The 24,733-nt window shown below is 39.3% G+C and overlaps 4 protein-coding genes across 7 annotated transcripts; all 4 read left to right on the top strand.

Annotated features, from left to right (window-relative positions):
• The first annotated feature begins 430 nt into the window (after positions 1-430).
• On the top strand, positions 431-2,515 carry LOC147317912 (interleukin-1 beta-like). 2 transcript variants are annotated; one of them, XM_086312991.1, is made up of 5 exons: positions 431-473; positions 759-996; positions 1,162-1,323; positions 1,577-1,710; positions 1,858-2,515. In XM_086312991.1, exons 2-5 carry the CDS (start codon positions 780-782, stop codon positions 2,077-2,079), a joined length of 735 nt encoding a protein of 244 aa, XP_086169117.1. In that variant the 5' UTR covers positions 431-473; positions 759-779; the 3' UTR covers positions 2,080-2,515. The 2 variants fall into 2 exon arrangements, with proteins under 2 accessions (XP_086169117.1, XP_086169118.1); XM_086312992.1 differs by having other exon boundaries at positions 441-473; positions 762-996.
• An 8,602-nt stretch (positions 2,516-11,117) lies between these two features.
• LOC147317911 (interleukin-1 beta-like) lies at positions 11,118-13,090 on the top strand. 2 transcript variants are annotated; one of them, XM_086312989.1, is made up of 5 exons: positions 11,118-11,235; positions 11,447-11,684; positions 11,885-12,046; positions 12,279-12,412; positions 12,560-13,090. In XM_086312989.1, the coding sequence occupies exons 2-5, from the start codon at positions 11,468-11,470 to the stop codon at positions 12,779-12,781; spliced, it is 735 nt and encodes a 244-aa protein (XP_086169115.1). In that variant the 5' UTR covers positions 11,118-11,235; positions 11,447-11,467; the 3' UTR covers positions 12,782-13,090. The 2 variants fall into 2 exon arrangements, with proteins under 2 accessions (XP_086169115.1, XP_086169116.1); XM_086312990.1 differs by having other exon boundaries at positions 11,149-11,235; positions 11,450-11,684.
• Positions 13,091-17,569: 4,479 nt separating this feature from the next.
• LOC147317910 (interleukin-1 beta-like) lies at positions 17,570-19,542 on the top strand. 2 transcript variants are annotated; one of them, XM_086312987.1, is made up of 5 exons: positions 17,570-17,687; positions 17,899-18,136; positions 18,337-18,498; positions 18,731-18,864; positions 19,012-19,542. In XM_086312987.1, the coding sequence occupies exons 2-5, from the start codon at positions 17,920-17,922 to the stop codon at positions 19,231-19,233; spliced, it is 735 nt and encodes a 244-aa protein (XP_086169113.1). In that variant the 5' UTR covers positions 17,570-17,687; positions 17,899-17,919; the 3' UTR covers positions 19,234-19,542. The 2 variants fall into 2 exon arrangements, with proteins under 2 accessions (XP_086169113.1, XP_086169114.1); XM_086312988.1 differs by having other exon boundaries at positions 17,620-17,687; positions 17,902-18,136.
• A 2,848-nt stretch (positions 19,543-22,390) lies between these two features.
• On the top strand, positions 22,391-23,593 carry LOC147317909 (interleukin-1 beta-like). Its single transcript, XM_086312986.1, has 3 exons — positions 22,391-22,549; positions 22,782-22,915; positions 23,063-23,593. The coding sequence occupies exons 1-3, from the start codon at positions 22,519-22,521 to the stop codon at positions 23,282-23,284; spliced, it is 387 nt and encodes a 128-aa protein (XP_086169112.1). The 5' UTR covers positions 22,391-22,518; the 3' UTR covers positions 23,285-23,593.
• Positions 23,594-24,733: the final 1,140 nt, after the last annotated feature.

The following is a 24,733-nucleotide window of genomic DNA, read 5'->3' as shown; positions in this document are numbered from 1 at the left end:
CTTAAATCACCTCCTTAAAAATTTTGTTTTTAAAGTCATAAATCTGGAGTCAAATGTAGTAACTAAAAAAAATATAAACGTACAGTTCTCAGTATTTTGTTGCTTGTTGATTCTGCTTTATGATTCAGCGGTATAGCTTCCTACTTTCAATATTGCATGTGAGGGTTTTCAGGCTGTTCAATGTAACTCTACTTCAAAAAAGGAAAAACATTGTTTTCCCCTTAAAAATATAAATAACATAATTCAGTGATAGTTATAGTTTATTTATTGCTAGATACTAGGGGACCTTCAAACATGTCAGTGTAATTCCAGTATTTCATCACTGAAAGCACCGGAGCTCCACTCCTTGTTTGGCTCTAGAAATTCCCCAATAGGAGGAGACGAGGGAGCGTATAAAACTCCTGCCAGTCAGGTCAGTCAGACAACTGCTAACAAAGCTCACTGACACTGAACTGAACTACAGGTTTCAACAGGTAAGCTGTCAATTTGTTGACAGTGTTAATGTGGAGCAGATTATAAGGAGGATCCTTTATAGAGTGTAGTTGTTTTTTGCTAAGGTTTCATTCATAGATTAAATTCACAAATTGGTGAAGCAAATGTCTATATTTCTTTAATGCATTATATAAAAATGTCATGTTTTTTTGGTTGAATAAGAAACAAAAATAAATAAAATAACTGATAAAAAGGTAGAAGACATATTTAGATAATGTGTGAGTGAATGAATGTGAGTATAATAGAAACTGTTTTTTGGGCTTTAGCAGATCTTAACTCAGTAAGAGATGGACTTCAAAATGAGCTACATGGCTGAGGAATGGAGCCTCAAGATGCCCAAGGGACTGGACTTGAAGGTTTTACATCATCCAGTGACAATGAAGAGTGTAGCCCACCTAATCATTGCCGTGAACCGGTTAATGACCAGCACGTCAGGGTCAGTGCTGAGCACAGACTTCCAGGATGAAAACCTGCTGCCCATCAGGTTGAAGAGCTTTTTGGAAGGTAATCACACAGACAAGACTTCATTTAAATAGTGGAAAAACACTGAACTATTATATTATATACTATTATCTATGTCTTTTCTCTGATCTAACTAAAGCCTTTGGTTTAAAACAGCATAACAACACAGTATTCAACCATGAATGTCTGTTTTTTTTTCCTCCCCAGAGGAGAGTATACTAGAGAGGACAGGTCCACCACCTCAGTTCACCAGCAGGGGTGAGATTGAGTGCACTGTGACTGACAGCCAAAAGAGGAGCTTGGTTCTGGTCCAAAGCAGCATGGAGCTCCATGCAGTGATGCTGCAGGGAGGCAGTGATGACCGCAAAGGTAACTACATGTGACACTTAGACATTTAAATAGTTTAAAATAGTTGAAAATCGTTCTCGATGCAGAATCATCTGTTTTACATCATCCGTGTTGTTAGAAACATGAAGTAGAAAAGAACTAAAATGCCATAAAGTAGAAAGGATAGGTAACTTGAATTTATTAAATTGATTCAATTGTGCCTCTAACATTTTCCTGCTTACGTACGCTGCCATGATTTATTAAAATGACCCTGTATCCATCACTCTCTCCACAGTGCACCTGAACATGTCGACCTACGCGCACCCTACACCCATCGCTGAGACCAGGCCTGTCGCTCTGGGCATCAAAGGCACAAACCTCTATCTGTCTTGTCACGAGGATGACGACAAGCCAACCCTCCACCTGGAGGTAAACTTCTTTCAGGACTCTCACATGAAAAGCACACCATTTGTTATAATCTATAAGACACTGCACACATGTAGATGAATTAATATTTGATATCAGGCCTAATTTTGTTGACTGAAACTCTCTGACATGGATGTTTGCTCTTCTCAGGAGGTGACGGATAAAAACAGTCTGACAAGGATAAGCGCTGAAAGCGACATGGTGCGATTTCTCTTCTATAAACGCGACACTGGGCTCAGCATCAGCTCTCTCATGTCTGTCCGCTGCCCCAACTGGTACATCAGCACAGCGCAGGACGACGACCAGGTGGTGGAAGTGTGTCAGGAGACCGCCCCACGCTACAGAAGCTTCAACATCCAGCGCCAGAGTTAAAACCCATTAAGGATTCCCAAGATGAATTTTGGAGCTCTATTTGCGCTCCAGTTTGACCTTCTTAAAGTATGTGCTAGGTACATAAATTGGAATGATTAATGATGTAAAGTTACATCACAAGGTAGCATCATTGTGCTCTCTGAGCATCTGGTGTGTATTTATGTATTTATGTATTTATTTTTATTTCCATTTTTATATCTTATGTCTTATTTTTCTTTAGAGTTGATTGAAAGGTATTTGATATGTGAGACTTAAACTTCACATCAGTCTTTTTATGTGTTTAAACTGTGTACTATAAAATTTTCATGCAATGAGAAGGCTGTAGATTTAAGATGGAATGACGTACTGTAATACTCTTGTCTAAAGTTGACACATTGTTTTAAATCTTTTGTTCACCTTGTGTAAAAAAAAAAGCTCTAATAATATGTTTCTTGCAAAGATCTAAAATAAAAAAATCAATATTTTCACAACTTCTGCTCTGACATGATAACTGTTAAATAAGAGGAACTTCTCCTTGTACTATACCTGCTTTTATAAATGTCTAGTACTCCAAGTGTTTAAATAATTAACCCAAAACTGATATATTTTCACAAGTCTATACAAATCCTAATTTGAATTTGAATTTTAAAAAATAATTAATAAAGGAGTGCGTCACTAGAGGTGCGCAGCTGCATTTTAAATTAACTGAAGCCGGTAAAGAGAAGAGTGTTGGAGGCCCAAGTAGAGGGAGTTACAGTCGTCCAATCTGGATGTGATAAATGCGTGGATAATCTTTTCAAGGTCCTTTAAAGGAAGGAACGGCTTTGCTTTAGATATCTGACGCAACTGGCAGAAGCTGTTTTTTCCCACAGTGGAGAGCTGTTTCTCAAGTTTAAAAGAGCCATCCAGGAACACTCCGAGGTTTCTTACAGTGAGCGAGAGATGGCTAGCGAGAGGGCCAAGGGCATCAGCTAACTGGTCTAGCGGAGTGTGACTACCAAAGACTTCGATTTCAGTCTTATTCTCGTTCAATGTAAGAAAATTATGTGACAACCAAATTTTAACTTCATGCAAACAGTTGAACAGATGTTGCAAAGAAGCAGACACGTCAGATTTCAAAGGTGAATAAATCTGGATATCATCGGCATAACAGTGAAAGGAGATGTTGTATTTTTAAAAAATTAATCCCAACGGCAACATGTACAAAGAGAAAAGAGCGGGACTGAGCACGGACCCTTGAGGTCCCATAGCAGCAGAGAACGACCTCTCTGAGAGATAGGATTTAAACCAAGTTAAAACCGTACCTTTGAGACCAACATCATGTTCCAATCTTGATAGAAGAATGTTGTGGTTAACCGTGTTAAAAGCAGCAGTCAAGTCAAGTAAAACTAAAACCACGGAATAGAGGTTTAAAACCAGACTGAAACTTTTCATTAATACCATTTGCATCTAAGTTATAGATCTTAAATTCTGTGTTGGAATCTTAACAGTTTGTTTACAACCACAAATCTAATGCTCCTGTTGCTACTACACAGCAAATTCAAAAGTGTTAAATGTTTTGGTGTTAATAGTCTCCTTGCAAAAGTAGAGTTAATTTTACTCTAAGCAGAGTCACATTCTTTTAATGTAACTCTGAGGTGTAAAATGATAGTAGTTAAAATCGAGTGTTAAAAATGAGTGTTTCTCTGTCAAATCTGGAGGTGTTACAATGGAAACATTAACTCTTGACCTCTTAACTCTGAACTCCTACAGGGGCTATGACACCAACAGAGTAAATTCACAGACTCCGCCCCCAGCACGGCTCCAATCGAAGCTGAAGTGAAGCCGTTTCAGAACATTTTGCTCTACATATTTGAGTTGTTTGCCATGCTTGGTAAGTCATTTTTTCAAAGATTGTTTCAATTATTATCATGAGCTTTTACTTCTGTGGCTCTTTGGAGTTGAGACGAAGCTGTGTGAAAGGCATTAGCCATGTTGCTCGCTGATAGCATAATATTCTGTTTTAGCTAGCTGAAAGGTATTGTTTGCGGGCAAATACCACAGCCTTGAAAAAAGCTTGCATGTGAATTTTCAGTCAAACTTTTGGTCAAATACACCTAAAACAATGTCTAGAATGTGAAATGTTGGTATAATGGTGCTACTTGAAGCCTGAAAACGATCGCCCATAAAATAAAAATAAAAAAACGAGCAAACAGCAGTAGCAGGCGTCCTGACTGGATTCTACGTTAGCATAGATCCCTCCAGAGTTTTGTGCACACGGTTTAGGTAAAAATGAAAAAGGTTGAGGTTTTACATTTAGTTCAGTATTACCTGTTGCCTGTGTCCTTGTCTTTTGGGAAAATACTTTACACAAGTAATGGCTCAAAGAGGATTCCTTTTTTTTTTTTACTGTGCTGCAATTGTTTACTGGATTATTTGTGCCGTTAATTAGTGTCAACTAATTTTTATTCAATCTCCACACAGGATATGCTTGTGAAGATGGAATATGGGGGAGAGCAGAAGTGCGTTGAAGTTCCACAAAGGGATGAATGAAGGACATGCATATTGTATTGAAGAAATAAGTGATGAGAATGCTGTTATTTGCATTTACCATGTCAGACCTTTTGATAAACAAAATTCTAATGAAAGTGAGAACATGTACACTGTTACATCTTTCAGAGAATGCTTTGAAATTGTGGTGCACAGTTCAGAATAAATGTTTTTCAAAAACCATTGCATCTTTTTAGTAAATGTTTATTTCCAAAAGAAATTTCTAGAAGTTCAGAACAGTAAAATTCCTGCTTTTTAGAATGAATTAGAAGATAACTCTTAAGTAGTTAAACTAAAATACTCTTTGAGAGTTAATATATAAACTCTTAACACCAAGTGTTAAATTATCAACTCCAGACAGATTTGGTGTTTAACACTAAATCAGAGTTAACGTACCAACTCTCCAAAAAGAGTTAAATTAACACTCTCTGGTGTGGACCCATATAGACACTTTAATAGTGTTGAAATCAAATCCGACAGTGTTAATTTGGACATGCTGGATTTGCTGTGTAGAACCTCTTTAGGTTTCTCTTCCTAAAATAAATAATTGCTGTTCTTCGCTGACACTTTTGTTAATTCTTCTTTTATTCCAGTTCTTTTCCTTTCATCTTGTCTCTCTGTTTTGTTTTCTGTCTGTATCTTAAGTTCATATGTCTTAGTCCTGGTCTCAGTCTTCAGTATTTCCAGTCTTATGATCTCTTGTCTCATGTGCTTTAGGTTTAGTTCTGCTTCTTTTGTCGCTTTATCTGTTTATCTGGTTAGTTTCAGTTATACTTCCACCTGCTGCCTTTTCCCTTGTTATCCTGTGTGTGAATATATTGTCTGAGTCTCCTCTGATCCTTTTGTCATGCTCTCCCTCAGAGCTGGATTCCTCTTGGTTTTGTGTTTCCCTAGAAAATGTATAATTCTGGTTTCCTTCTTTTTGATCTGCATTATTTTTTTTTTACCTTGTTTGAGCTCAGCATACTTTTAAGTTTAGTTCTAGTTTTTCTTCTGAGCGCTGCATTTCTGGGTGCAGCTACTGCCTGACACACAGCCGACTTCGACTGTTTTTTTATTTTGTCTTTCTGGGAAGCAGTTTGTAAGCCTGAAAATTACTATGAAAATAAACATTGTTATTTGTTATTTTTATAGATAATTGTAGCATTTTTATTCATGAGGAAATCCACTGACAAGGATTGAAATTATTTCAAACAAACGAAGCCTTATTGCCAGTGTTGGGGTTGAAGTAATGCAGCATGTTACTTGATTACTCCATAGAGAAAGTAATTTGTTACACTACTCATTACACTATTTTCTTTGAATGACTTAAAACCCATTTTCACATAATTACCAGTTAACAACATAAACCTTGGGCTACAATCCCACACATGGACACAAACCCTATCCTAATGAGGACAAACATCTTTGTATTAGTGTTTACTGTTGGGTTCATTCTTGAGAAGGAGAAGACAAATATGCTCAAAGTGCATTTTCTTCAATTTATTAAGCAGTTGAAGGTTAAGTAAAAAATCTTTATTATGTGTGATGAACAGGATACTAAGCCACAGTTCTTCTTACTTGGCTGTGATCCAGCGCTTCAGCTCATGCTTCTTCTTCTGCAGCTTTCTGGGCCTTATTTGGAAACACCGCTTCACCCATCACCATGGCAACCACCTCTTACCCTCCAGTCAGACCTGCATAGAGAGAAGAAGAGAAGGGGGGGGGGGGCTTTTTCTTAACCTGAAATTTACAGCCTTGTCTTCTCTAACAGTGTCAGGCTAACGGTGTGTTCACACCGAACGCGATAGATGCGATAGGCCTCCACTAGTGAGGCAGCCCTCCCAATCGAAATTTCTCTCTTTGGGGCCTTTCTCTGTAATGTCTAATGTTGTCTGTGTGTAGCAATCTACTTCTAAAACTACTCTATAATACTTAACTGTGTGGTAAGTATAAAACATGTGTGTGATGTAATTATGACGTAGTTGTGAGACATATAATAATGAGGTATATTTGTATTAAAGATGACTAAATTCCAACATTACGTATGAACATAAAACACAAGGCAAATATGGAAACCAGCCCAAAGACACCTCAAAGCAATCGCAACAGTGATTGAACAGGTAGAAACAGAGCTGCTTTTATTACCTGTTGAAGTTCAGGGTCTGACTGCTGGGCTGGGGTTGGCATTTACTCAGCTTTAACATCACTCTGGGTTCTTGGCTATATTTGTGTTAGCATGCTGCCTGTGCAGATGCTAGCAAAGAGCCCAAGTTGTGGCTGTTTCTGTCCTGGATGAAGTTTGCACTTGAACGTTTCATTTTGTACAATAGAAATAAAGTTATACAAAGAAGTTATAGTTATACAATGAAAAACAGAAACTATTGCTGCACATGTTAACAACCCCATTCAACAACAAAATCCTTTTTATAATAGGTAAATTGTGTTTACCCAGACCTCCTTCTTTCCAGCCACCTCCTCCAGCTTGTCTGGGGAAACACCAAGGTGGTCCCAGGCCAGCCGAGAGATGTAATCGCTCCAGCGTGTCCTGGCTCTGCCCTGGGCCTCCTGCTGGTGGGACATGCCCGGAACACCTCACCCAGGAGGCGCCCAGGAGGCATCTTTATCAGATGCCTGAACCACCTCAGCTGGCTCCGGTTCTACTGTGAGCCCCTCCCAGATGGCTGACCTTCTCACTCACTCTTTCTATCTCTCTCACTCTTCTCAATCTCTACGGCAGAGGCCAGCCACCCTTCACCTCCTGGCCACCACCCGACTCACAATGAACCCTAACCTCCTGCGGTGGTGGGCCTGCAGGAAGATGGGCCCATGTCCGTTTTTTGGGTGGTGCCCGGCCAGGCTTGGCCACCAGATGCTCACCCTCAGGGACCCTCCCCAGGTCTGGCTCCTGAGTGGAGCCCCGGTAACCCTATCCTGGGCAGGGTAAACTGTTCCCTCGGTGGTCTTCTAATAGGGGTCTTCTGAATGGCTCTTTGTGTCGTCCCCCACCCAGGACCAATTTGCCATGACAGACCCTACCAGGGCACAAAACATAGCCCCTGGAATCCCTGGGACACACAAACCCCTCCACCATGAGTAGGTAGCAATTTGCGTAGGAGGACCCAATTCCTTTCATCTTATTTCTCCTAGTTAACCATTGTTGCCTGGCCTGTAAGAAAATTGATGAGAAAAGTCTGCTTCCGCTGTGCTGCAGAGTTTTAAGGGCCATAAATAAAAACTCTGTCACCCAACACCTGTCCATATACCCAGCCAACAACAGTTGAGGTAATGTAAAGAGAGGAGAGTATACAACATGCCAGATAACAGACAACCTTGCCTAATACCTCTCCAGACAGGGAGATGTAAAGAGAGGAACTAGTTTAGGACATCCAAACCACAAATGTTGCAAGGTCTCCTCAGCTTGAAAAAAATACAAGCTTATAATCTTTGACTGTCTGCTCTACCACCTGTGGCTCAGGTGGTAGAGCAGATAGCCAGTCTGCTTGCCAAATATCCTTGGGAAGGTACTAACCCCAAGTTGCTCTCCAATGCAGCCATCAGAATATGAATATGTGTGAATGTTAGATAGAAACACTTAGACAGAAAGAGTATTTAAAAAAAGTGCTGGTGTGAATGAGTCAAGTTGTGTAAATCACTTTGAGAGCTCAGTTAGCTTAGATATAAGAACCAGTCCATATTTACAGTGACTACGTCCCTTTAAAACCCAAACCATGAAATAACTGCCAGAAATCTTCATCTTTTGATAATGGAGTGTTTGTTGAACCCCAAGACAAAATATATATAAAAATATATCAAATTTTAATCTGCATATGAGTTTTAATTTGTATCACATTTGCTACATAACCCATATTTTTGCAATTTAGTCATTAAAAATGTTTCATGCAATTTAGATCATTTTTTGAGGGTAAAAAAAAGTCATGCTGATGATGTAGAAGTCTCAAAAACTCACAAAAACACATGTAGCAGATACGATACACTTGGCTTTAATTAAGCGCCATATGTCTGTTTGTGGTAACTCACCTGTGCGCTATCCTCAACTAGAGATCTAGGGCCCCCTGGATTTTTTTCATAGGGGTGGCCATGGGAGCCACTAAAAATATTGGGGTGGCATACCAAAGCCGAACCGTGCAGGGGCTCAGCGAATGGGAAGAGGTGATGGAAATTGTGAGTGACATACAAAGTGACACAATACGAATGAGAAAAATTGTATATGCAAGAATAAATAACAAATTATTGTTTCAACTCACTGTAAGATGTCTTCCTCTCTCTCTTGCGCCCACGTTTATTAAAAATATTATGAACATAGGACACGGGGGGTGGCGGCTAGTGAGTCTCTGCAAAACCCACACTAGGCACTTGCCAAACGAATCCAGGAAGGGCAGCCACCACTTCCTCCACCAACTTCCGTAGGACAGACAATGACTTAGGAACTGGCAGAACCGGCTGAAGACAGCAGCAGTTTTCCGCTGCTCTCCTGATCTCAGCACTGCCAGTTTTGTCAGGTCAGATGTTGCTAGGACTCTTTGCATGGTAACAAATGCTACAATTATTGATGCTAATAGAACCAAGCAAGCTAGACTGAATAAGAGGGTTGAAGAACAGGGGGTCTTCCCCCTGCTGGCATAAACCTCAGAGCAGAATCTTTTAACACATAACACTTTGGTTCAGAGTGGTAGAAGGATGAAATCCCTGAGATGTCCGTACCAGTCATCATTTCGATCCACATCTGTGGTTTGGGGTATAAGAAATGCTGAGCAGTCTGAAGACAAAAAGACCTAATGCAATTTTTTATGTCAATGAGTCGCTGTCCACCTTCCCACAGAGGTAACAAAAGTGCTTTGGTAAAAGTTGCCAAAAAAGGCAACCAGTCTCTTCTCTATTTCCTGCATCAGTGTATGTGAAGGCAGGAGCAGGAGCATACGGCATGGCAGATAACAGACAACCATCCCTAATGACTCTCCAGACAGGGACTGGTCTGCTGAGTCCCCTCCTATCTTCAACAAAACAGCAACTCAAAGCATGAAATATTGTTTTTTCCACAAACCTGCATCTTGAAGTGTCCTAAACAAATAATCCACTCTATCAAAAGGTTTTTCTTGATCTAACCAAAAAATCCAGCTTTTGAAGATGGAATTTTGACTTTAGATCACAGATTTAGACAGATCCAATTTGGCTCCAGTCATTTCCCAGCTCGTGACATTTGGATCCATTCACAGCAGCTTATTTTAGATTTACAATCTGTCTTCCTTATCTAAAATATTTCATCCTTTCAAAACTGTACTGAAATATCCTAAATCTGTAAAAGCCATTTGAGACATTTGTAATATGCTTAAATTTATGATAAATCTTTCCTTTTTTAGTTAAATATAAAACAGTGACTGTCAGGAAGCCCTCATCTATCAGTGAGGGCTGATATAGAAGCTTAAACTGGGAACATTAAAGCAGAGGGTTTTCTGTCTTTTTATTCAGTAATGGCAGAGATAATAAAATTCTTTATTATTATTTTTTGGAGTTAAAGTGAAAGTTAAAAAAAAAATAGGCTAAAATGGTTGCAAACAGTGGTTTTTTTTGTCTTTTGGTTTTTGACGTCAAAACACTGATGTAAACTTTAGCCTGAGCGTGATAAACGTGCCTGACACACTCACTCATGTCCCAACAAGCAAATCTAGAGTTATTTAAGCACTGTTACACAACTCCACCTAGGAAGTGTACTGGAATTTTTTTTATCACATTAAAATACCCCATTAAAAATTTTTAAAGACGTATGAAGAAAGTTTTTAAATTTCATATGATGAGTTTTCACCTGCTTTCTTGAATTTTTTGTTATTTCTCAAAGATGAGGCAATTTTTAGTCCTGTGTCATGGTGCTGTCGGTCATTGCTCTATTTTAATAGTAGATAGTCTGTATATAACAATGGACATGTCAATTCCGTTAAATTTTATCTATAGAGCAAAAATCACAACAACATTTACCTTAAAGCGCAGTTGTTTTGATGATCTGGGAATGATGGCTGCTCATGTATGAATCTGACTGAGAAATCAAGAGACACTTAATGCTCACAGAGCAGTGACTTGTTACTCCTCTCATCCATCGCATGCAATGCAGCGAAGCGTGTTCGGACCACCACTCAATAAATGCATGGAAAACCCCACTAGGGTTTAAATACCTGGGACTCTTCAACAGTTGGTTTTTAGAACTGAGAAAGCCTCTGGGATGAGAGGTGAAAGTGCTTCACAAACCTTAAACAAGGCTAGTTGCTTACTTACTTACTTAGACTATCATGTCCTGGATATTCATCAAACCTACACAGGCATTCGGGTGAACGTTTGATGGAGTACTGCTGTGTGATCGAGTGAAAGTGCTTTTAATACCTAAAATGAATATAGAGGTACTTTATAATTGCCAGTCTATTTATCCTTTACTTATGACTCTTCTGTGCAGATGCTTCAAGCTGTTGCTTCACCGCCGACAACCTGTACAACTCCACTATTGCATCATAATGACGTATGTGTTGTATGCAATACGAAAGTTCCCTGATGCGGGGATTTAAAAACCCTGCCAGACAGCACAGTCGGGCAGAACAACACTGACAGAACAACAGTGAACACAGCACATTGAAACAGCTTCTGATCTACAAATTTCAACAGGTAAGCTCACTTACAATGTTCGTTTGGTTTTTTGACAGTGTTCATCTTGAGCAAAGAAGATCCTTGCTTTGTAACAGTAGAGAGCAATTTTTTAAAAATGCTATAAAAATGTAAATAGTAACAGAAACAAAATAAAGAAAGTATAAGATGAGTAGAAGTTCTGCTGAAAATCCAGCTGTGAGGATAATACAAATTATTTTCTGTGCTTTAGCAGATCTTAACTCAGTAAAAGATGGACTTCGAAATGAGCTACATGGCTGAGGAATGGAGCCTCAAGATGCCCAAGGGACTGGACTTGGAAGTTTCCCATCATCCAGTGACAATGAAGAGTGTGGTCAACCTCATCATTGCCATGGAGAGGTTAAAGACCAGCAAGTCAGAGCCAGTGCTGAGCACAGACTTCCAGGATGAAAACCTGCTTTCCATCATGCTGGAGAGCATTGTGGAAGGTAATCACAAGTTTAATACTGGAAAAACTCATAATGAGCCATTATCTCTTCTATAAAATATGAATTAGGTTTAGCTATTTTGAATTCTCTTTAGATTAATACACAAATAGTGTATCTTTCCATTTTACCATCCTAGTCATAAGTAGACAGAAATCTAGTTTAACACCATATTCAACCATGCATGTCTGTTTTTGTCCCAGAGCATAGTGTGATCGAGAGGACAGGTGCACCACCTCAGTTCACCAGCAGGGATGAGATTGAGTGCACTGTGACTGACAGCCAAAAGAGGAGCTTGGTTCTGGTCCAAAGCAGCTTGGAGCTCCGTGCAGTGATGCTGCAGGGAGGCAGTGATGACCGCAAAGGTAACTACATGTGACACTTAGACGTTTAAATAGTTGAAAATCATTAAAAATATTCAATCATCATCCATGTTGTTAGAAACATGAAGTAGAAAAGAACTAAAATGCCATAAAGTAGAAAGGATAGGTAGCTTGAATTTATTAAATTGATTCAATTGTGCCTCTAACATTTTCCTGCTTACGTACGCTGCCATGATTTATTAAAATGACCCTGTATCCATCACTCTCTCCACAGTGCACCTGAACATGTCGACCTACGCACACCCTACACCCATCGCTGAGACCAGGCCTGTCGCTCTGGGCATCAAAGGCACAAACCTCTATCTGTCTTGTCACGAGGATGACGACAAGCCAACCCTCCACCTGGAGGTAAACTTCTTTCAGGAATCTCACATGAAAAGCACACCATTTGTTATAATCTATAAGACACTGCACACATATAGGTGAATTAATATTTGATATCGGGCCTAATTTTGTTGACTGAAACTCTCTGACATGGATGTTTGCTCTTCTCAGGAGGTGACGGATAAAAACAGTCTGACAAGGATAAGCGCTGAAAGCGACATGGTGCGATTTCTCTTCTATAAACGCGACACTGGGCTCAGCATCAGCTCTCTCATGTCTGTCCGCTGCCCCAACTGGTACATCAGCACAGCGCAGGACGACGACCAGGTGGTGGAAGTGTGTCAGGAGACCGCCCCACGCTACAGAAGCTTCAACATCCAGCGCCAGAGTTAAAACCCATTAAGGATTCCCAAGATGAATTTTGGAGCTCTATTTGCGCTCCAGTTTGACCTTCTTAAAGTATGTGCTAGGTACATAAATTGGAATAATTAATGATGTAAAGTTACATCACAAGGTAGCATCATTGTGCTCTCTGAGCATCTGGTGTGTAGTTATTAATCAATAATTTAACATACTGTTGATGCTTTTATATATGTATTTATTCATCTATTTATGCTATTGCAAGATGTTAATTATTTGTTTGGTTGTTTGTTTTTACAAACAAGTATTTAAATGATCTAACAATCTGAAATAAATTTTTTATTCCCAATTTATATTTGTGGCTGATATATTCTTTAAATATCTGGTAATCCACTCAAATAGGGATAAATAACAGACAATAACAGTCTCTCACCACAACATACAGCAAAGTTCACAAAATGTTATTTGTGAAAATAGTCAGAAATCAACCACTGTTCCTCAGCTCCGTGCAACGCGGTGTTCTGTAATAAACCCCGAGTCAGAATAGAGCCGATGACACCGACAGGCTACACACTGATCAGTACAGCCGGTTCTGTGATTGGCAACTAAACAGACATTAACCATCATAACCCTGATCACTTTCTGCCCAACTTATTGGACAGGCAGATCACTTTATCTATCAGACTCTGCTGATCCAAGCACAGATACCTTGTGCAATAAATCTTTACAATGCAAGATTTCTGTTCTGATATGAGTTTATTTAAACTCTGCCCAATCCAACACATTGTGTGCACATTAAGCCACTTTATTGCAGTGTCTCCTACACGTTTCACTCTGTTACGGTGAGAAATTTGTTGGGTTTCTGACATTTATTTTATATATTTAGTAAACTACTTTTATTTTCTTATTTTTCTTAATCCAATTCATTGAGTCATCTGGCTAAACTCACTGGAGTTACTTACTAGAGCCATTTAATGGTATTTTATTCAGTTTTTGCTTTGATATTTTGCTTACTGAGCTCCTTCAATTTTACTATATATCCTGTATTTAATTAAGCATTTTTTTCCTGTTCTGAGATTTTTTTTTCTATGTAGTCTACCTTAATAATTTATCTTATCATGTATGATCTTAGCCTACCTTCTTCTTCCTGTTCATTTTACTAGCGATGGGCAAACAATTCAATGGTACATTGTCGCCACCAAGTGGCAGAGTGGACTAAAAGCATTCTTACCAAACAAATTAGTCTGTCTAAATCAGTGTATCTTAGTTTTTGTTTGCAGATACGATACACTTGGCTTTAATTAAGCGCCATATGTCTGTTTGTGGTAACTCACCTGTGCGCTATCCTCAACTAGAGATCTAGGGCCCCCTGGATTTTTTTCATAGGGGTGGCCATGGGAGCCACTAAAAATATTGGGGTGGCATACCAAAGCCGAACCGTGCAGGGGCTCAGCGAATGGGAAGAGGTGATGGAAATTGTGAGTGACATACAAAGTGACACAATACGAATGAGAAAAATTGTATATGCAAGAATAAATAACAAATTATTGTTTCAACTCACTGTAAGATGTCTTCCTCTCTCTCTTGCGCCCACGTTTATTAAAAATATTATGAACATAGGACACGGGAGATGTAAAGAGAGGAACTAGTTTAGGACATCCAAACCACAAATGTTGCAAGGTCTCCTCAGCTTGAAAAAAATACAAGCTTATAATCTTTGACTGTCTGCTCTACCACCTGTGGCTCAGGTGGTAGAGCAGATAGCCAGTCTGCTTGCCAAATATCCTTGGGAAGGTACTAACCCCAAGTTGCTCTCCAATGCAGCCATCAGAATATGAATATGTGTGAATGTTAGATAGAAACACTTAGACAGAAAGAGTATTTAAAAAAAGTGCTGGTGTGAATGAGTCAAGTTGTGTAAATCACTTTGAGAGCTCAGTTAGCTTAGATATAAGAACCAGTCCATATTTACAGTGACTACGTCCCTTTAAAACCCAAACCATGAAATAACTGCCAGAAATCTTCATCTTTTGATAATGGAGTGTTTGTTGAACCCCAAGACAAAATATATATAAAAATATATCAAATTTTAATCTGCATATGAGTTTTAATTTGTATCACATTTGCTACATAACCCATATTTTTGCAATTTAGTCATTAAAAATGTTTCATGCAATTTAGATCATTTTTTGAGGGTAAAAAAAAGTCATGCTGATGATGTAGAAGTCTCAAAAACTCACAAAAACACATGTAGCAGATACGATACACTTGGCTTTAATTAAGCGCCATATGTCTGTTTGTGGTAACTCACCTGTGCGCTATCCTCAACTAGAGATCTAGGGCCCCCTGGATTTTTTTCATAGGGGTGGCCATGGGAGCCACTAAAAATATTGGGGTGGCATACCAAAGCCGAACCGTGCAGGGGCTCAGCGAATGGGAAGAGGTGATGGAAATTGTGAGTGACATACAAAGTGACACAATACGAATGAGAAAAATTGTATATGCAAGAATAAATAACAAATTATTGTTTCAACTCACTGTAAGATGTCTTCCTCTCTCTCTTGCGCCCACGTTTATTAAAAATATTATGAACATAGGACACGGGGGGTGGCGGCTAGTGAGTCTCTGCAAAACCCACACTAGGCACTTGCCAAACGAATCCAGGAAGGGCAGCCACCACTTCCTCCACCAACTTCCGTAGGACAGACAATGACTTAGGAACTGGCAGAACCGGCTGAAGACAGCAGCAGTTTTCCGCTGCTCTCCTGATCTCAGCACTGCCAGTTTTGTCAGGTCAGATGTTGCTAGGACTCTTTGCATGGTAACAAATGCTACAATTATTGATGCTAATAGAACCAAGCAAGCTAGACTGAATAAGAGGGTTGAAGAACAGGGGGTCTTCCCTCTGCTGGCATAAACCTCAGAGCAGAATCTTTTAACACATAACACTTTGGTTCAGAGTGGTAGAAGGATGAAATCCCTGAGATGTCCGTACCAGTCATCATTTCGATCCACATCTGTGGTTTGGGGTATAAGAAATGCTGAGCAGTCTGAAGACAAAAAGACCTAATGCAATTTTTTATGTCAATGAGTCGCTGTCCACCTTCCCACAGAGGTAACAAAAGTGCTTTGGTAAAAGTTGCCAAAAAAGGCAACCAGTCTCTTCTCTATTTCCTGCATCAGTGTATGTGAAGGCAGGAGCAGGAGCATACGGCATGGCAGATAACAGACAACCATCCCTAATGACTCTCCAGACAGGGACTGGTCTGCTGAGTCCCCTCCTATCTTCAACAAAACAGCAACTCAAAGCATGAAATATTGTTTTTTCCACAAACCTGCATCTTGAAGTGTCCTAAACAAATAATCCACTCTATCAAAAGGTTTTTCTTGATCTAACCAAAAAATCCAGCTTTTGAAGATGGAATTTTGACTTTAGATCACAGATTTAGACAGATCCAATTTGGCTCCAGTCATTTCCCAGCTCGTGACATTTGGATCCATTCACAGCAGCTTATTTTAGATTTACAATCTGTCTTCCTTATCTAAAATATTTCATCCTTTCAAAACTGTACTGAAATATCCTAAATCTGTAAAAGCCATTTGAGACATTTGTAATATGCTTAAATTTATGATAAATCTTTCCTTTTTTAGTTAAATATAAAACAGTGACTGTCAGGAAGCCCTCATCTATCAGTGAGGGCTGATATAGAAGCTTAAACTGGGAACATTAAAGCAGAGGGTTTTCTGTCTTTTTATTCAGTAATGGCAGAGATAATAAAATTCTTTATTATTATTTTTTGGAGTTAAAGTGAAAGTTAAAAAAAAAATAGGCTAAAATGGTTGCAAACAGTGGTTTTTTTTGTCTTTTGGTTTTTGACGTCAAAACACTGATGTAAACTTTAGCCTGAGCGTGATAAACGTGCCTGACACACTCACTCATGTCCCAACAAGCAAATCTAGAGTTATTTAAGCACTGTTACACAACTCCACCTAGGAAGTGTACTGGAATTTTTTTTATCACATTAAAATACCCCATTAAAAATTTTTAAAGACGTATGAAGAAAGTTTTTAAATTTCATATGATGAGTTTTCACCTGCTTTCTTGAATTTTTTGTTATTTCTCAAAGATGAGGCAATTTTTAGTCCTGTGTCATGGTGCTGTCGGTCATTGCTCTATTTTAATAGTAGATAGTCTGTATATAACAATGGACATGTCAATTCCGTTAAATTTTATCTATAGAGCAAAAATCACAACAACATTTACCTTAAAGCGCAGTTGTTTTGATGATCTGGGAATGATGGCTGCTCATGTATGAATCTGACTGAGAAATCAAGAGACACTTAATGCTCACAGAGCAGTGACTTGTTACTCCTCTCATCCATCGCATGCAATGCAGCGAAGCGTGTTCGGACCACCACTCAATAAATGCATGGAAAACCCCACTAGGGTTTAAATACCTGGGACTCTTCAACAGTTGGTTTTTAGAACTGAGAAAGCCTCTGGGATGAGAGGTGAAAGTGCTTCACAAACCTTAAACAAGGCTAGTTGCTTACTTACTTACTTAGACTATCATGTCCTGGATATTCATCAAACCTACACAGGCATTCGGGTGAACGTTTGATGGAGTACTGCTGTGTGATCGAGTGAAAGTGCTTTTAATACCTAAAATGAATATAGAGGTACTTTATAATTGCCAGTCTATTTATCCTTTACTTATGACTCTTCTGTGCAGATGCTTCAAGCTGTTGCTTCACCGCCGACAACCTGTACAACTCCACTATTGCATCATAATGACGTATGTGTTGTATGCAATACGAAAGTTCCCTGATGCGGGGATTTAAAAACCCTGCCAGACAGCACAGTCGGGCAGAACAACACTGACAGAACAACAGTGAACACAGCACATTGAAACAGCTTCTGATCTACAAATTTCAACAGGTAAGCTCACTTACAATGTTCGTTTGGTTTTTTGACAGTGTTCATCTTGAGCAAAGAAGATCCTTGCTTTGTAACAGTAGAGAGCAATTTTTTAAAAATGCTATAAAAATGTAAATAGTAACAGAAACAAAATAAAGAAAGTATAAGATGAGTAGAAGTTCTGCTGAAAATCCAGCTGTGAGGATAATACAAATTATTTTCTGTGCTTTAGCAGATCTTAACTCAGTAAAAGATGGACTTCGAAATGAGCTACATGGCTGAGGAATGGAGCCTCAAGATGCCCAAGGGACTGGACTTGGAAGTTTCCCATCATCCAGTGACAATGAAGAGTGTGGTCAACCTCATCATTGCCATGGAGAGGTTAAAGACCAGCAAGTCAGAGCCAGTGCTGAGCACAGACTTCCAGGATGAAAACCTGCTTTCCATCATGCTGGAGAGCATTGTGGAAGGTAATCACAAGTTTAATACTGGAAAAACTCATAATGAGCCATTATCTCTTCTATAAAATATGAATTAGGTTTAGCTATTTTGAATTCTCTTTAGATTAATACACAAATAGTGTATCTTTCCATTTTACCATCCTAGTCATAAGTAGACAGAAATCTAGTTTAACACCATATTCAACCATGCATGTCTGTTTTTGTCCCAGAGCATAGTGTGATCGAGAGGACAGGTGCACCACCTCAGTTCACCAGCAGGGATGAGATTGAGTGCACTGTGACTGACAGCCAAAAGAGGAGCTTGGTTCTGGTCCAAAGCAGCTTGGAGCTCCGTGCAGTGATGCTGCAGGGAGGCAGTGATGACCGCAAAGGTAACTACATGTGACACTTAGACGTTTAAATAGTTGAAAATCATTAAAAATATTCAATCATCATCCATGTTGTTAGAAACATGAAGTAGAAAAGAACTAAAATGCCATAAAGTAGAAAGGATAGGTAGCTTGAATTTATTAAATTGATTCAATTGTGCCTCTAACATTTTCCTGCTTACGTACGCTGCCATGATTTATTAAAATGACCCTGTATCCATCACTCTCTCCACAGTGCACCTGAACATGTCGACCTACGCACACCCTACACCCATCGCTGAGACCAGGCCTGTCGCTCTGGGCATCAAAGGCACAAACCTCTATCTGTCTTGTCACGAGGATGACGACAAGCCAACCCTCCACCTGGAGGTAAACTTCTTTCAGGAATCTCACATGAAAAGCACACCATTTGTTATAATCTATAAGACACTGCACACATATAGGTGAATTAATATTTGATATCGGGCCTAATTTTGTTGACTGAAACTCTCTGACATGGATGTTTGCTCTTCTCAGGAGGTGACGGATAAAAACAGTCTGACAAGGATAAGCGCTGAAAGCGACATGGTGCGATTTCTCTTCTATAAACGCGACACTGGGCTCAGCATCAGCTCTCTCATGTCTGTCCGCTGCCCCAACTGGTACATCAGCACAGCGCAGGACGACGACCAGGTGGTGGAAGTGTGTCAGGAGACCGCCCCACGCTACAGAAGCTTCAACATCCAGCGCCAGAGTTAAAACCCATTAAGGATTCCCAAGATGAATTTTGGAGCTCTATTTGCGCTCCAGTTTGACCTTCTTAAAGTATGTGCTAGGTACATAAATTGGAATAATTAATGATGTAAAGTTACATCACAAGGTAGCATCATTGTGCTCTCTGAGCATCTGGTGTGTAGTTATTAATCAATAATTTAACATACTGTTGATGCTTTTATATATGTATTTATTCATCTATTTATGCTATTGCAAGATGTTAATTATTTGTTTGGTTGTTTGTTTTTACAAACAAGTATTTAAATGATCTAACAATCTGAAATAAATTTTTTATTCCCAATTTATATTTGTGGCTGATATATTCTTTAAATATCTGGTAATCCACTCAAATAGGGATAAATAACAGACAATAACAGTCTCTCACCACAACATACAGCAAAGTTCACAAAATGTTATTTGTGAAAATAGTCAGAAATCAACCACTGTTCCTCAGCTCCGTGCAACGCGGTGTTCTGTAATAAACCCCGAGTCAGAATAGAGCCGATGACACCGACAGGCTACACACTGATCAGTACAGCCGGTTCTGTGATTGGCAACTAAACAGACATTAACCATCATAACCCTGATCACTTTCTGCCCAACTTATTGGACAGGCAGATCACTTTATCTATCAGACTCTGCTGATCCAAGCACAGATACCTTGTGCAATAAATCTTTACAATGCAAGATTTCTGTTCTGATATGAGTTTATTTAAACTCTGCCCAATCCAACACATTGTGTGCACATTAAGCCACTTTATTGCAGTGTCTCCTACACGTTTCACTCTGTTACGGTGAGAAATTTGTTGGGTTTCTGACATTTATTTTATATATTTAGTAAACTACTTTTATTTTCTTATTTTTCTTAATCCAATTCATTGAGTCATCTGGCTAAACTCACTGGAGTTACTTACTAGAGCCATTTAATGGTATTTTATTCAGTTTTTGCTTTGATATTTTGCTTACTGAGCTCCTTCAATTTTACTATATATCCTGTATTTAATTAAGCATTTTTTTCCTGTTCTGAGATTTTTTTTTCTATGTAGTCTACCTTAATAATTTATCTTATCATGTATGATCTTAGCCTACCTTCTTCTTCCTGTTCATTTTACTAGCGATGGGCAAACAATTCAATGGTACATTGTCGCCACCAAGTGGCAGAGTGGACTAAAAGCATTCTTACCAAACAAATTAGTCTGTCTAAATCAGTGTATCTTAGTTTTTGTTTGCAGATACGATACACTTGGCTTTAATTAAGCGCCATATGTCTGTTTGTGGTAACTCACCTGTGCGCTATCCTCAACTAGAGATCTAGGGCCCCCTGGATTTTTTTCATAGGGGTGGCCATGGGAGCCACTAAAAATATTGGGGTGGCATACCAAAGCCGAACCGTGCAGGGGCTCAGCGAATGGGAAGAGGTGATGGAAATTGTGAGTGACATACAAAGTGACACAATACGAATGAGAAAAATTGTATATGCAAGAATAAATAACAAATTATTGTTTCAACTCACTGTAAGATGTCTTCCTCTCTCTCTTGCGCCCACGTTTATTAAAAATATTATGAACATAGGACACGGGAGATGTAAAGAGAGGAACTAGTTTAGGACATCCAAACCACAAATGTTGCAAGGTCTCCTCAGCTTGAAAAAAATACAAGCTTATAATCTTTGACTGTCTGCTCTACCACCTGAGCCACAGGTGGTAGAGCAGATAGCCAGTCTGCTTGCCAAATATCCTTGGGAAGGTACTAACCCCAAGTTGCTCTCCAATGCAGCCATCAGAATATGAATATGTGTGAATGTTAGATAGAAACACTTAGACAGAAAGAGTATTTAAAAAAAGTGCTGGTGTGAATGAGTCAAGTTGTGTAAATCACTTTGAGAGCTCAGTTAGCTTAGATATAAGAACCAGTCCATATTTACAGTGACTACGTCCCTTTAAAACCCAAACCATGAAATAACTGCCAGAAATCTTCATCTTTTGATAATGGAGTGTTTGTTGAACCCCAAGACAAAATATATATAAAAATATATCAAATTTTAATCTGCATATGAGTTTTAATTTGTATCACATTTGCTACATAACCCATATTTTTGCAATTTAGTCATTAAAAATGTTTCATGCAATTTAGATCATTTTTTGAGGGTAAAAAAAAGTCATGCTGATGATGTAGAAGTCTCAAAAACTCACAAAAACACATGTAGCAGATACGATACACTTGGCTTTAATTAAGCGCCATATGTCTGTTTGTGGTAACTCACCTGTGCGCTATCCTCAACTAGAGATCCAAGGCCCCCTGGATTTTTTTCATAGGGGTGGCCATGGGAGCCACTAAAAATATTGGGGTGGCATACCAAAGCCGAACCGTGCAGGGGCTCAGCGAATGGGAAGAGGTGATGGAAATTGTGAGTGACATACAAAGTGACACAATACGAATGAGAAAAATTGTATATGCAAGAATAAATAACAAATTATTGTTTCAACTCACTGTAAGATGTCTTCCTCTCTCTCTTGCGCCCACGTTTATTAAAAATATTATGAACATAGGACACGGGGGGTGGCGGCTAGTGAGTCTCTGCAAAACCCACACTAGGCACTTGCCAAACGAATCCAGGAAGGGCAGCCACCACTTCCTCCACCAACTTCCGTAGGACAGACAATGACTTAGGAACTGGCAGAACCGGCTGAAGACAGCAGCAGTTTTCCGCTGCTCTCCTGATCTCAGCACTGCCAGTTTTGTCAGGTCAGATGTTGCTAGGACTCTTTGCATGGTAACAAATGCTACAATTATTGATGCTAATAGAACCAAGCAAGCTAGACTGAATAAGAGGGTTGAAGAACAGGGGGTCTTCCCCCTGCTGGCATAAACCTCAGAGCAGAATCTTTTAACACATAACACTTTGGTTCAGAGTGGTAGAAGGATGAAATCCCTGAGATGTCCGTACCAGTCATCATTTCGATCCACATCTGTGGTTTGGGGTATAAGAAATGCTGAGCAGTCTGAAGACAAAAAGACCTAATGCAATTTTTTATGTCAATGAGTCGCTGTCCACCTTCCCACAGAGGTAACAAAAGTGCTTTGGTAAAAGTTGCCAAAAAAGGCAACCAGTCTCTTCTCTATTTCCTGCATCAGTGTATGTGAAGGCAGGAGCAGAGGACAGGTGCACCACCTCAGTTCACCAGCAGGGATGAGATTGAGTGCACTGTGACTGACAGCCAAAAGAGGAGCTTGGTTCTGGTCCAAAGCAGCTTGGAGCTCCGTGCAGTGATGCTGCAGGGAGGCAGTGATGACCGCAAAGGTAACTACATGTGACACTTAGACGTTTAAATAGTTGAAAATCATTAAAAATATTCAATCATCATCCATGTTGTTAGAAACATGAAGTAGAAAAGAACTAAAATGCCATAAAGTAGAAAGGATAGGTAGCTTGAATTTATTAAATTGATTCAATTGTGCCTCTAACATTTTCCTGCTTACGTACGCTGCCATGATTTATTAAAATGACCCTGTATCCATCACTCTCTCCACAGTGCACCTGAACATGTCGACCTACGCACACCCTACACCCATCGCTGAGACCAGGCCTGTCGCTCTGGGCATCAAAGGCACAAACCTCTATCTGTCTTGTCACGAGGATGACGACAAGCCAACCCTCCACCTGGAGGTAAACTTCTTTCAGGAATCTCACATGAAAAGCACACCATTTGTTATAATCTATAAGACACTGCACACATATAGGTGAATTAATATTTGATATCGGGCCTAATTTTGTTGACTGAAACTCTCTGACATGGATGTTTGCTCTTCTCAGGAGGTGACGGATAAAAACAGTCTGACAAGGATAAGCGCTGAAAGCGACATGGTGCGATTTCTCTTCTATAAACGCGACACTGGGCTCAGCATCAGCTCTCTCATGTCTGTCCGCTGCCCCAACTGGTACATCAGCACAGCGCAGGACGACGACCAGGTGGTGGAAGTGTGTCAGGAGACCGCCCCACGCTACAGAAGCTTCAACATCCAGCGCCAGAGTTAAAACCCATTAAGGATTCCCAAGATGAATTTTGGAGCTCTATTTGCGCTCCAGTTTGACCTTCTTAAAGTATGTGCTAGGTACATAAATTGGAATAATTAATGATGTAAAGTTACATCACAAGGTAGCATCATTGTGCTCTCTGAGCATCTGGTGTGTAGTTATTAATCAATAATTTAACATACTGTTGATGCTTTTATATATGTATTTATTCATCTATTTATGCTATTGCAAGATGTTAATTATTTGTTTGGTTGTTTGTTTTTACAAACAAGTATTTAAATGATCTAACAATCTGAAATAAATTTTTTATTCCCAATTTATATTTGTGGCTGATATATTCTTTAAATATCTGGTAATCCACTCAAATAGGGATAAATAACAGACAATAACAGTCTCTCACCACAACATACAGCAAAGTTCACAAAATGTTATTTGTGAAAATAGTCAGAAATCAACCACTGTTCCTCAGCTCCGTGCAACGCGGTGTTCTGTAATAAACCCCGAGTCAGAATAGAGCCGATGACACCGACAGGCTACACACTGATCAGTACAGCCGGTTCTGTGATTGGCAACTAAACAGACATTAACCATCATAACCCTGATCACTTTCTGCCCAACTTATTGGACAGGCAGATCACTTTATCTATCAGACTCTGCTGATCCAAGCACAGATACCTTGTGCAATAAATCTTTACAATGCAAGATTTCTGTTCTGATATGAGTTTATTTAAACTCTGCCCAATCCAACACATTGTGTGCACATTAAGCCACTTTATTGCAGTGTCTCCTACACGTTTCACTCTGTTACGGTGAGAAATTTGTTGGGTTTCTGACATTTATTTTATATATTTAGTAAACTACTTTTATTTTCTTATTTTTCTTAATCCAATTCATTGAGTCATCTGGCTAAACTCACTGGAGTTACTTACTAGAGCCATTTAATGGTATTTTATTCAGTTTTTGCTTTGATATTTTGCTTACTGAGCTCCTTCAATTTTACTATATATCCTGTATTTAATTAAGCATTTTTTTCCTGTTCTGAGATTTTTTTTTCTATGTAGTCTACCTTAATAATTTATCTTATCATGTATGATCTTAGCCTACCTTCTTCTTCCTGTTCATTTTACTAGCGATGGGCAAACAATTCAATGGTACATTGTCGCCACCAAGTGGCAGAGTGGACTAAAAGCATTCTTACCAAACAAATTAGTCTGTCTAAATCAGTGTATCTTAGTTTTTGTTTGCAGATACGATACACTTGGCTTTAATTAAGCGCCATATGTCTGTTTGTGGTAACTCACCTGTGCGCTATCCTCAACTAGAGATCTAGGGCCCCCTGGATTTTTTTCATAGGGGTGGCCATGGGAGCCACTAAAAATATTGGGGTGGCATACCAAAGCCGAACCGTGCAGGGGCTCAGCGAATGGGAAGAGGTGATGGAAATTGTGA

Source organism: Aulonocara sp. 'chitande type north' Nkhata Bay, linkage group LG12 (assembly GCF_057382095.1).
Source record: "Aulonocara sp. 'chitande type north' Nkhata Bay isolate Kocher_YH1m ecotype deep benthic linkage group LG12, A_spYH_male_GT1.1, whole genome shotgun sequence".
NCBI lineage: Eukaryota > Metazoa > Chordata > Actinopteri > Cichliformes > Cichlidae > Aulonocara > Aulonocara sp. 'chitande type north' Nkhata Bay.
This window is presented reverse-complemented; position numbering and strand designations above follow the sequence as displayed.

Bases quoted from the DNA above. Each gene is read 5' to 3' on its own strand.
- LOC147317910 (XM_086312987.1), top strand. From the start codon at position 17,920: ATGGACTTCGAAATGAGCTACATGGCTGAGGAATGGAGCCTCAAGATG. The intron at 18,137-18,336 runs GTAATCACAAGT...TTTTTGTCCCAG, and splicing joins GCTGGAGAGCATTGTGGAAG to AGCATAGTGTGATCGAGAGG. The intron at 18,499-18,730 runs GTAACTACATGT...CTCTCTCCACAG, and splicing joins AGGCAGTGATGACCGCAAAG to TGCACCTGAACATGTCGACC.
- LOC147317909 (XM_086312986.1), top strand. From the start codon at position 22,519: ATGCTGCAGGGAGGCAGTGATGACCGCAAAG. The intron at 22,550-22,781 runs GTAACTACATGT...CTCTCTCCACAG, and splicing joins AGGCAGTGATGACCGCAAAG to TGCACCTGAACATGTCGACC. The intron at 22,916-23,062 runs GTAAACTTCTTT...TGCTCTTCTCAG, and splicing joins AGCCAACCCTCCACCTGGAG to GAGGTGACGGATAAAAACAG.
- LOC147317911 (XM_086312989.1), top strand. From the start codon at position 11,468: ATGGACTTCGAAATGAGCTACATGGCTGAGGAATGGAGCCTCAAGATG. The intron at 11,685-11,884 runs GTAATCACAAGT...TTTTTGTCCCAG, and splicing joins GCTGGAGAGCATTGTGGAAG to AGCATAGTGTGATCGAGAGG. The intron at 12,413-12,559 runs GTAAACTTCTTT...TGCTCTTCTCAG, and splicing joins AGCCAACCCTCCACCTGGAG to GAGGTGACGGATAAAAACAG.
- LOC147317912 (XM_086312991.1), top strand. From the start codon at position 780: ATGGACTTCAAAATGAGCTACATGGCTGAGGAATGGAGCCTCAAGATG. The intron at 1,324-1,576 runs GTAACTACATGT...CTCTCTCCACAG, and splicing joins AGGCAGTGATGACCGCAAAG to TGCACCTGAACATGTCGACC. The intron at 1,711-1,857 runs GTAAACTTCTTT...TGCTCTTCTCAG, and splicing joins AGCCAACCCTCCACCTGGAG to GAGGTGACGGATAAAAACAG.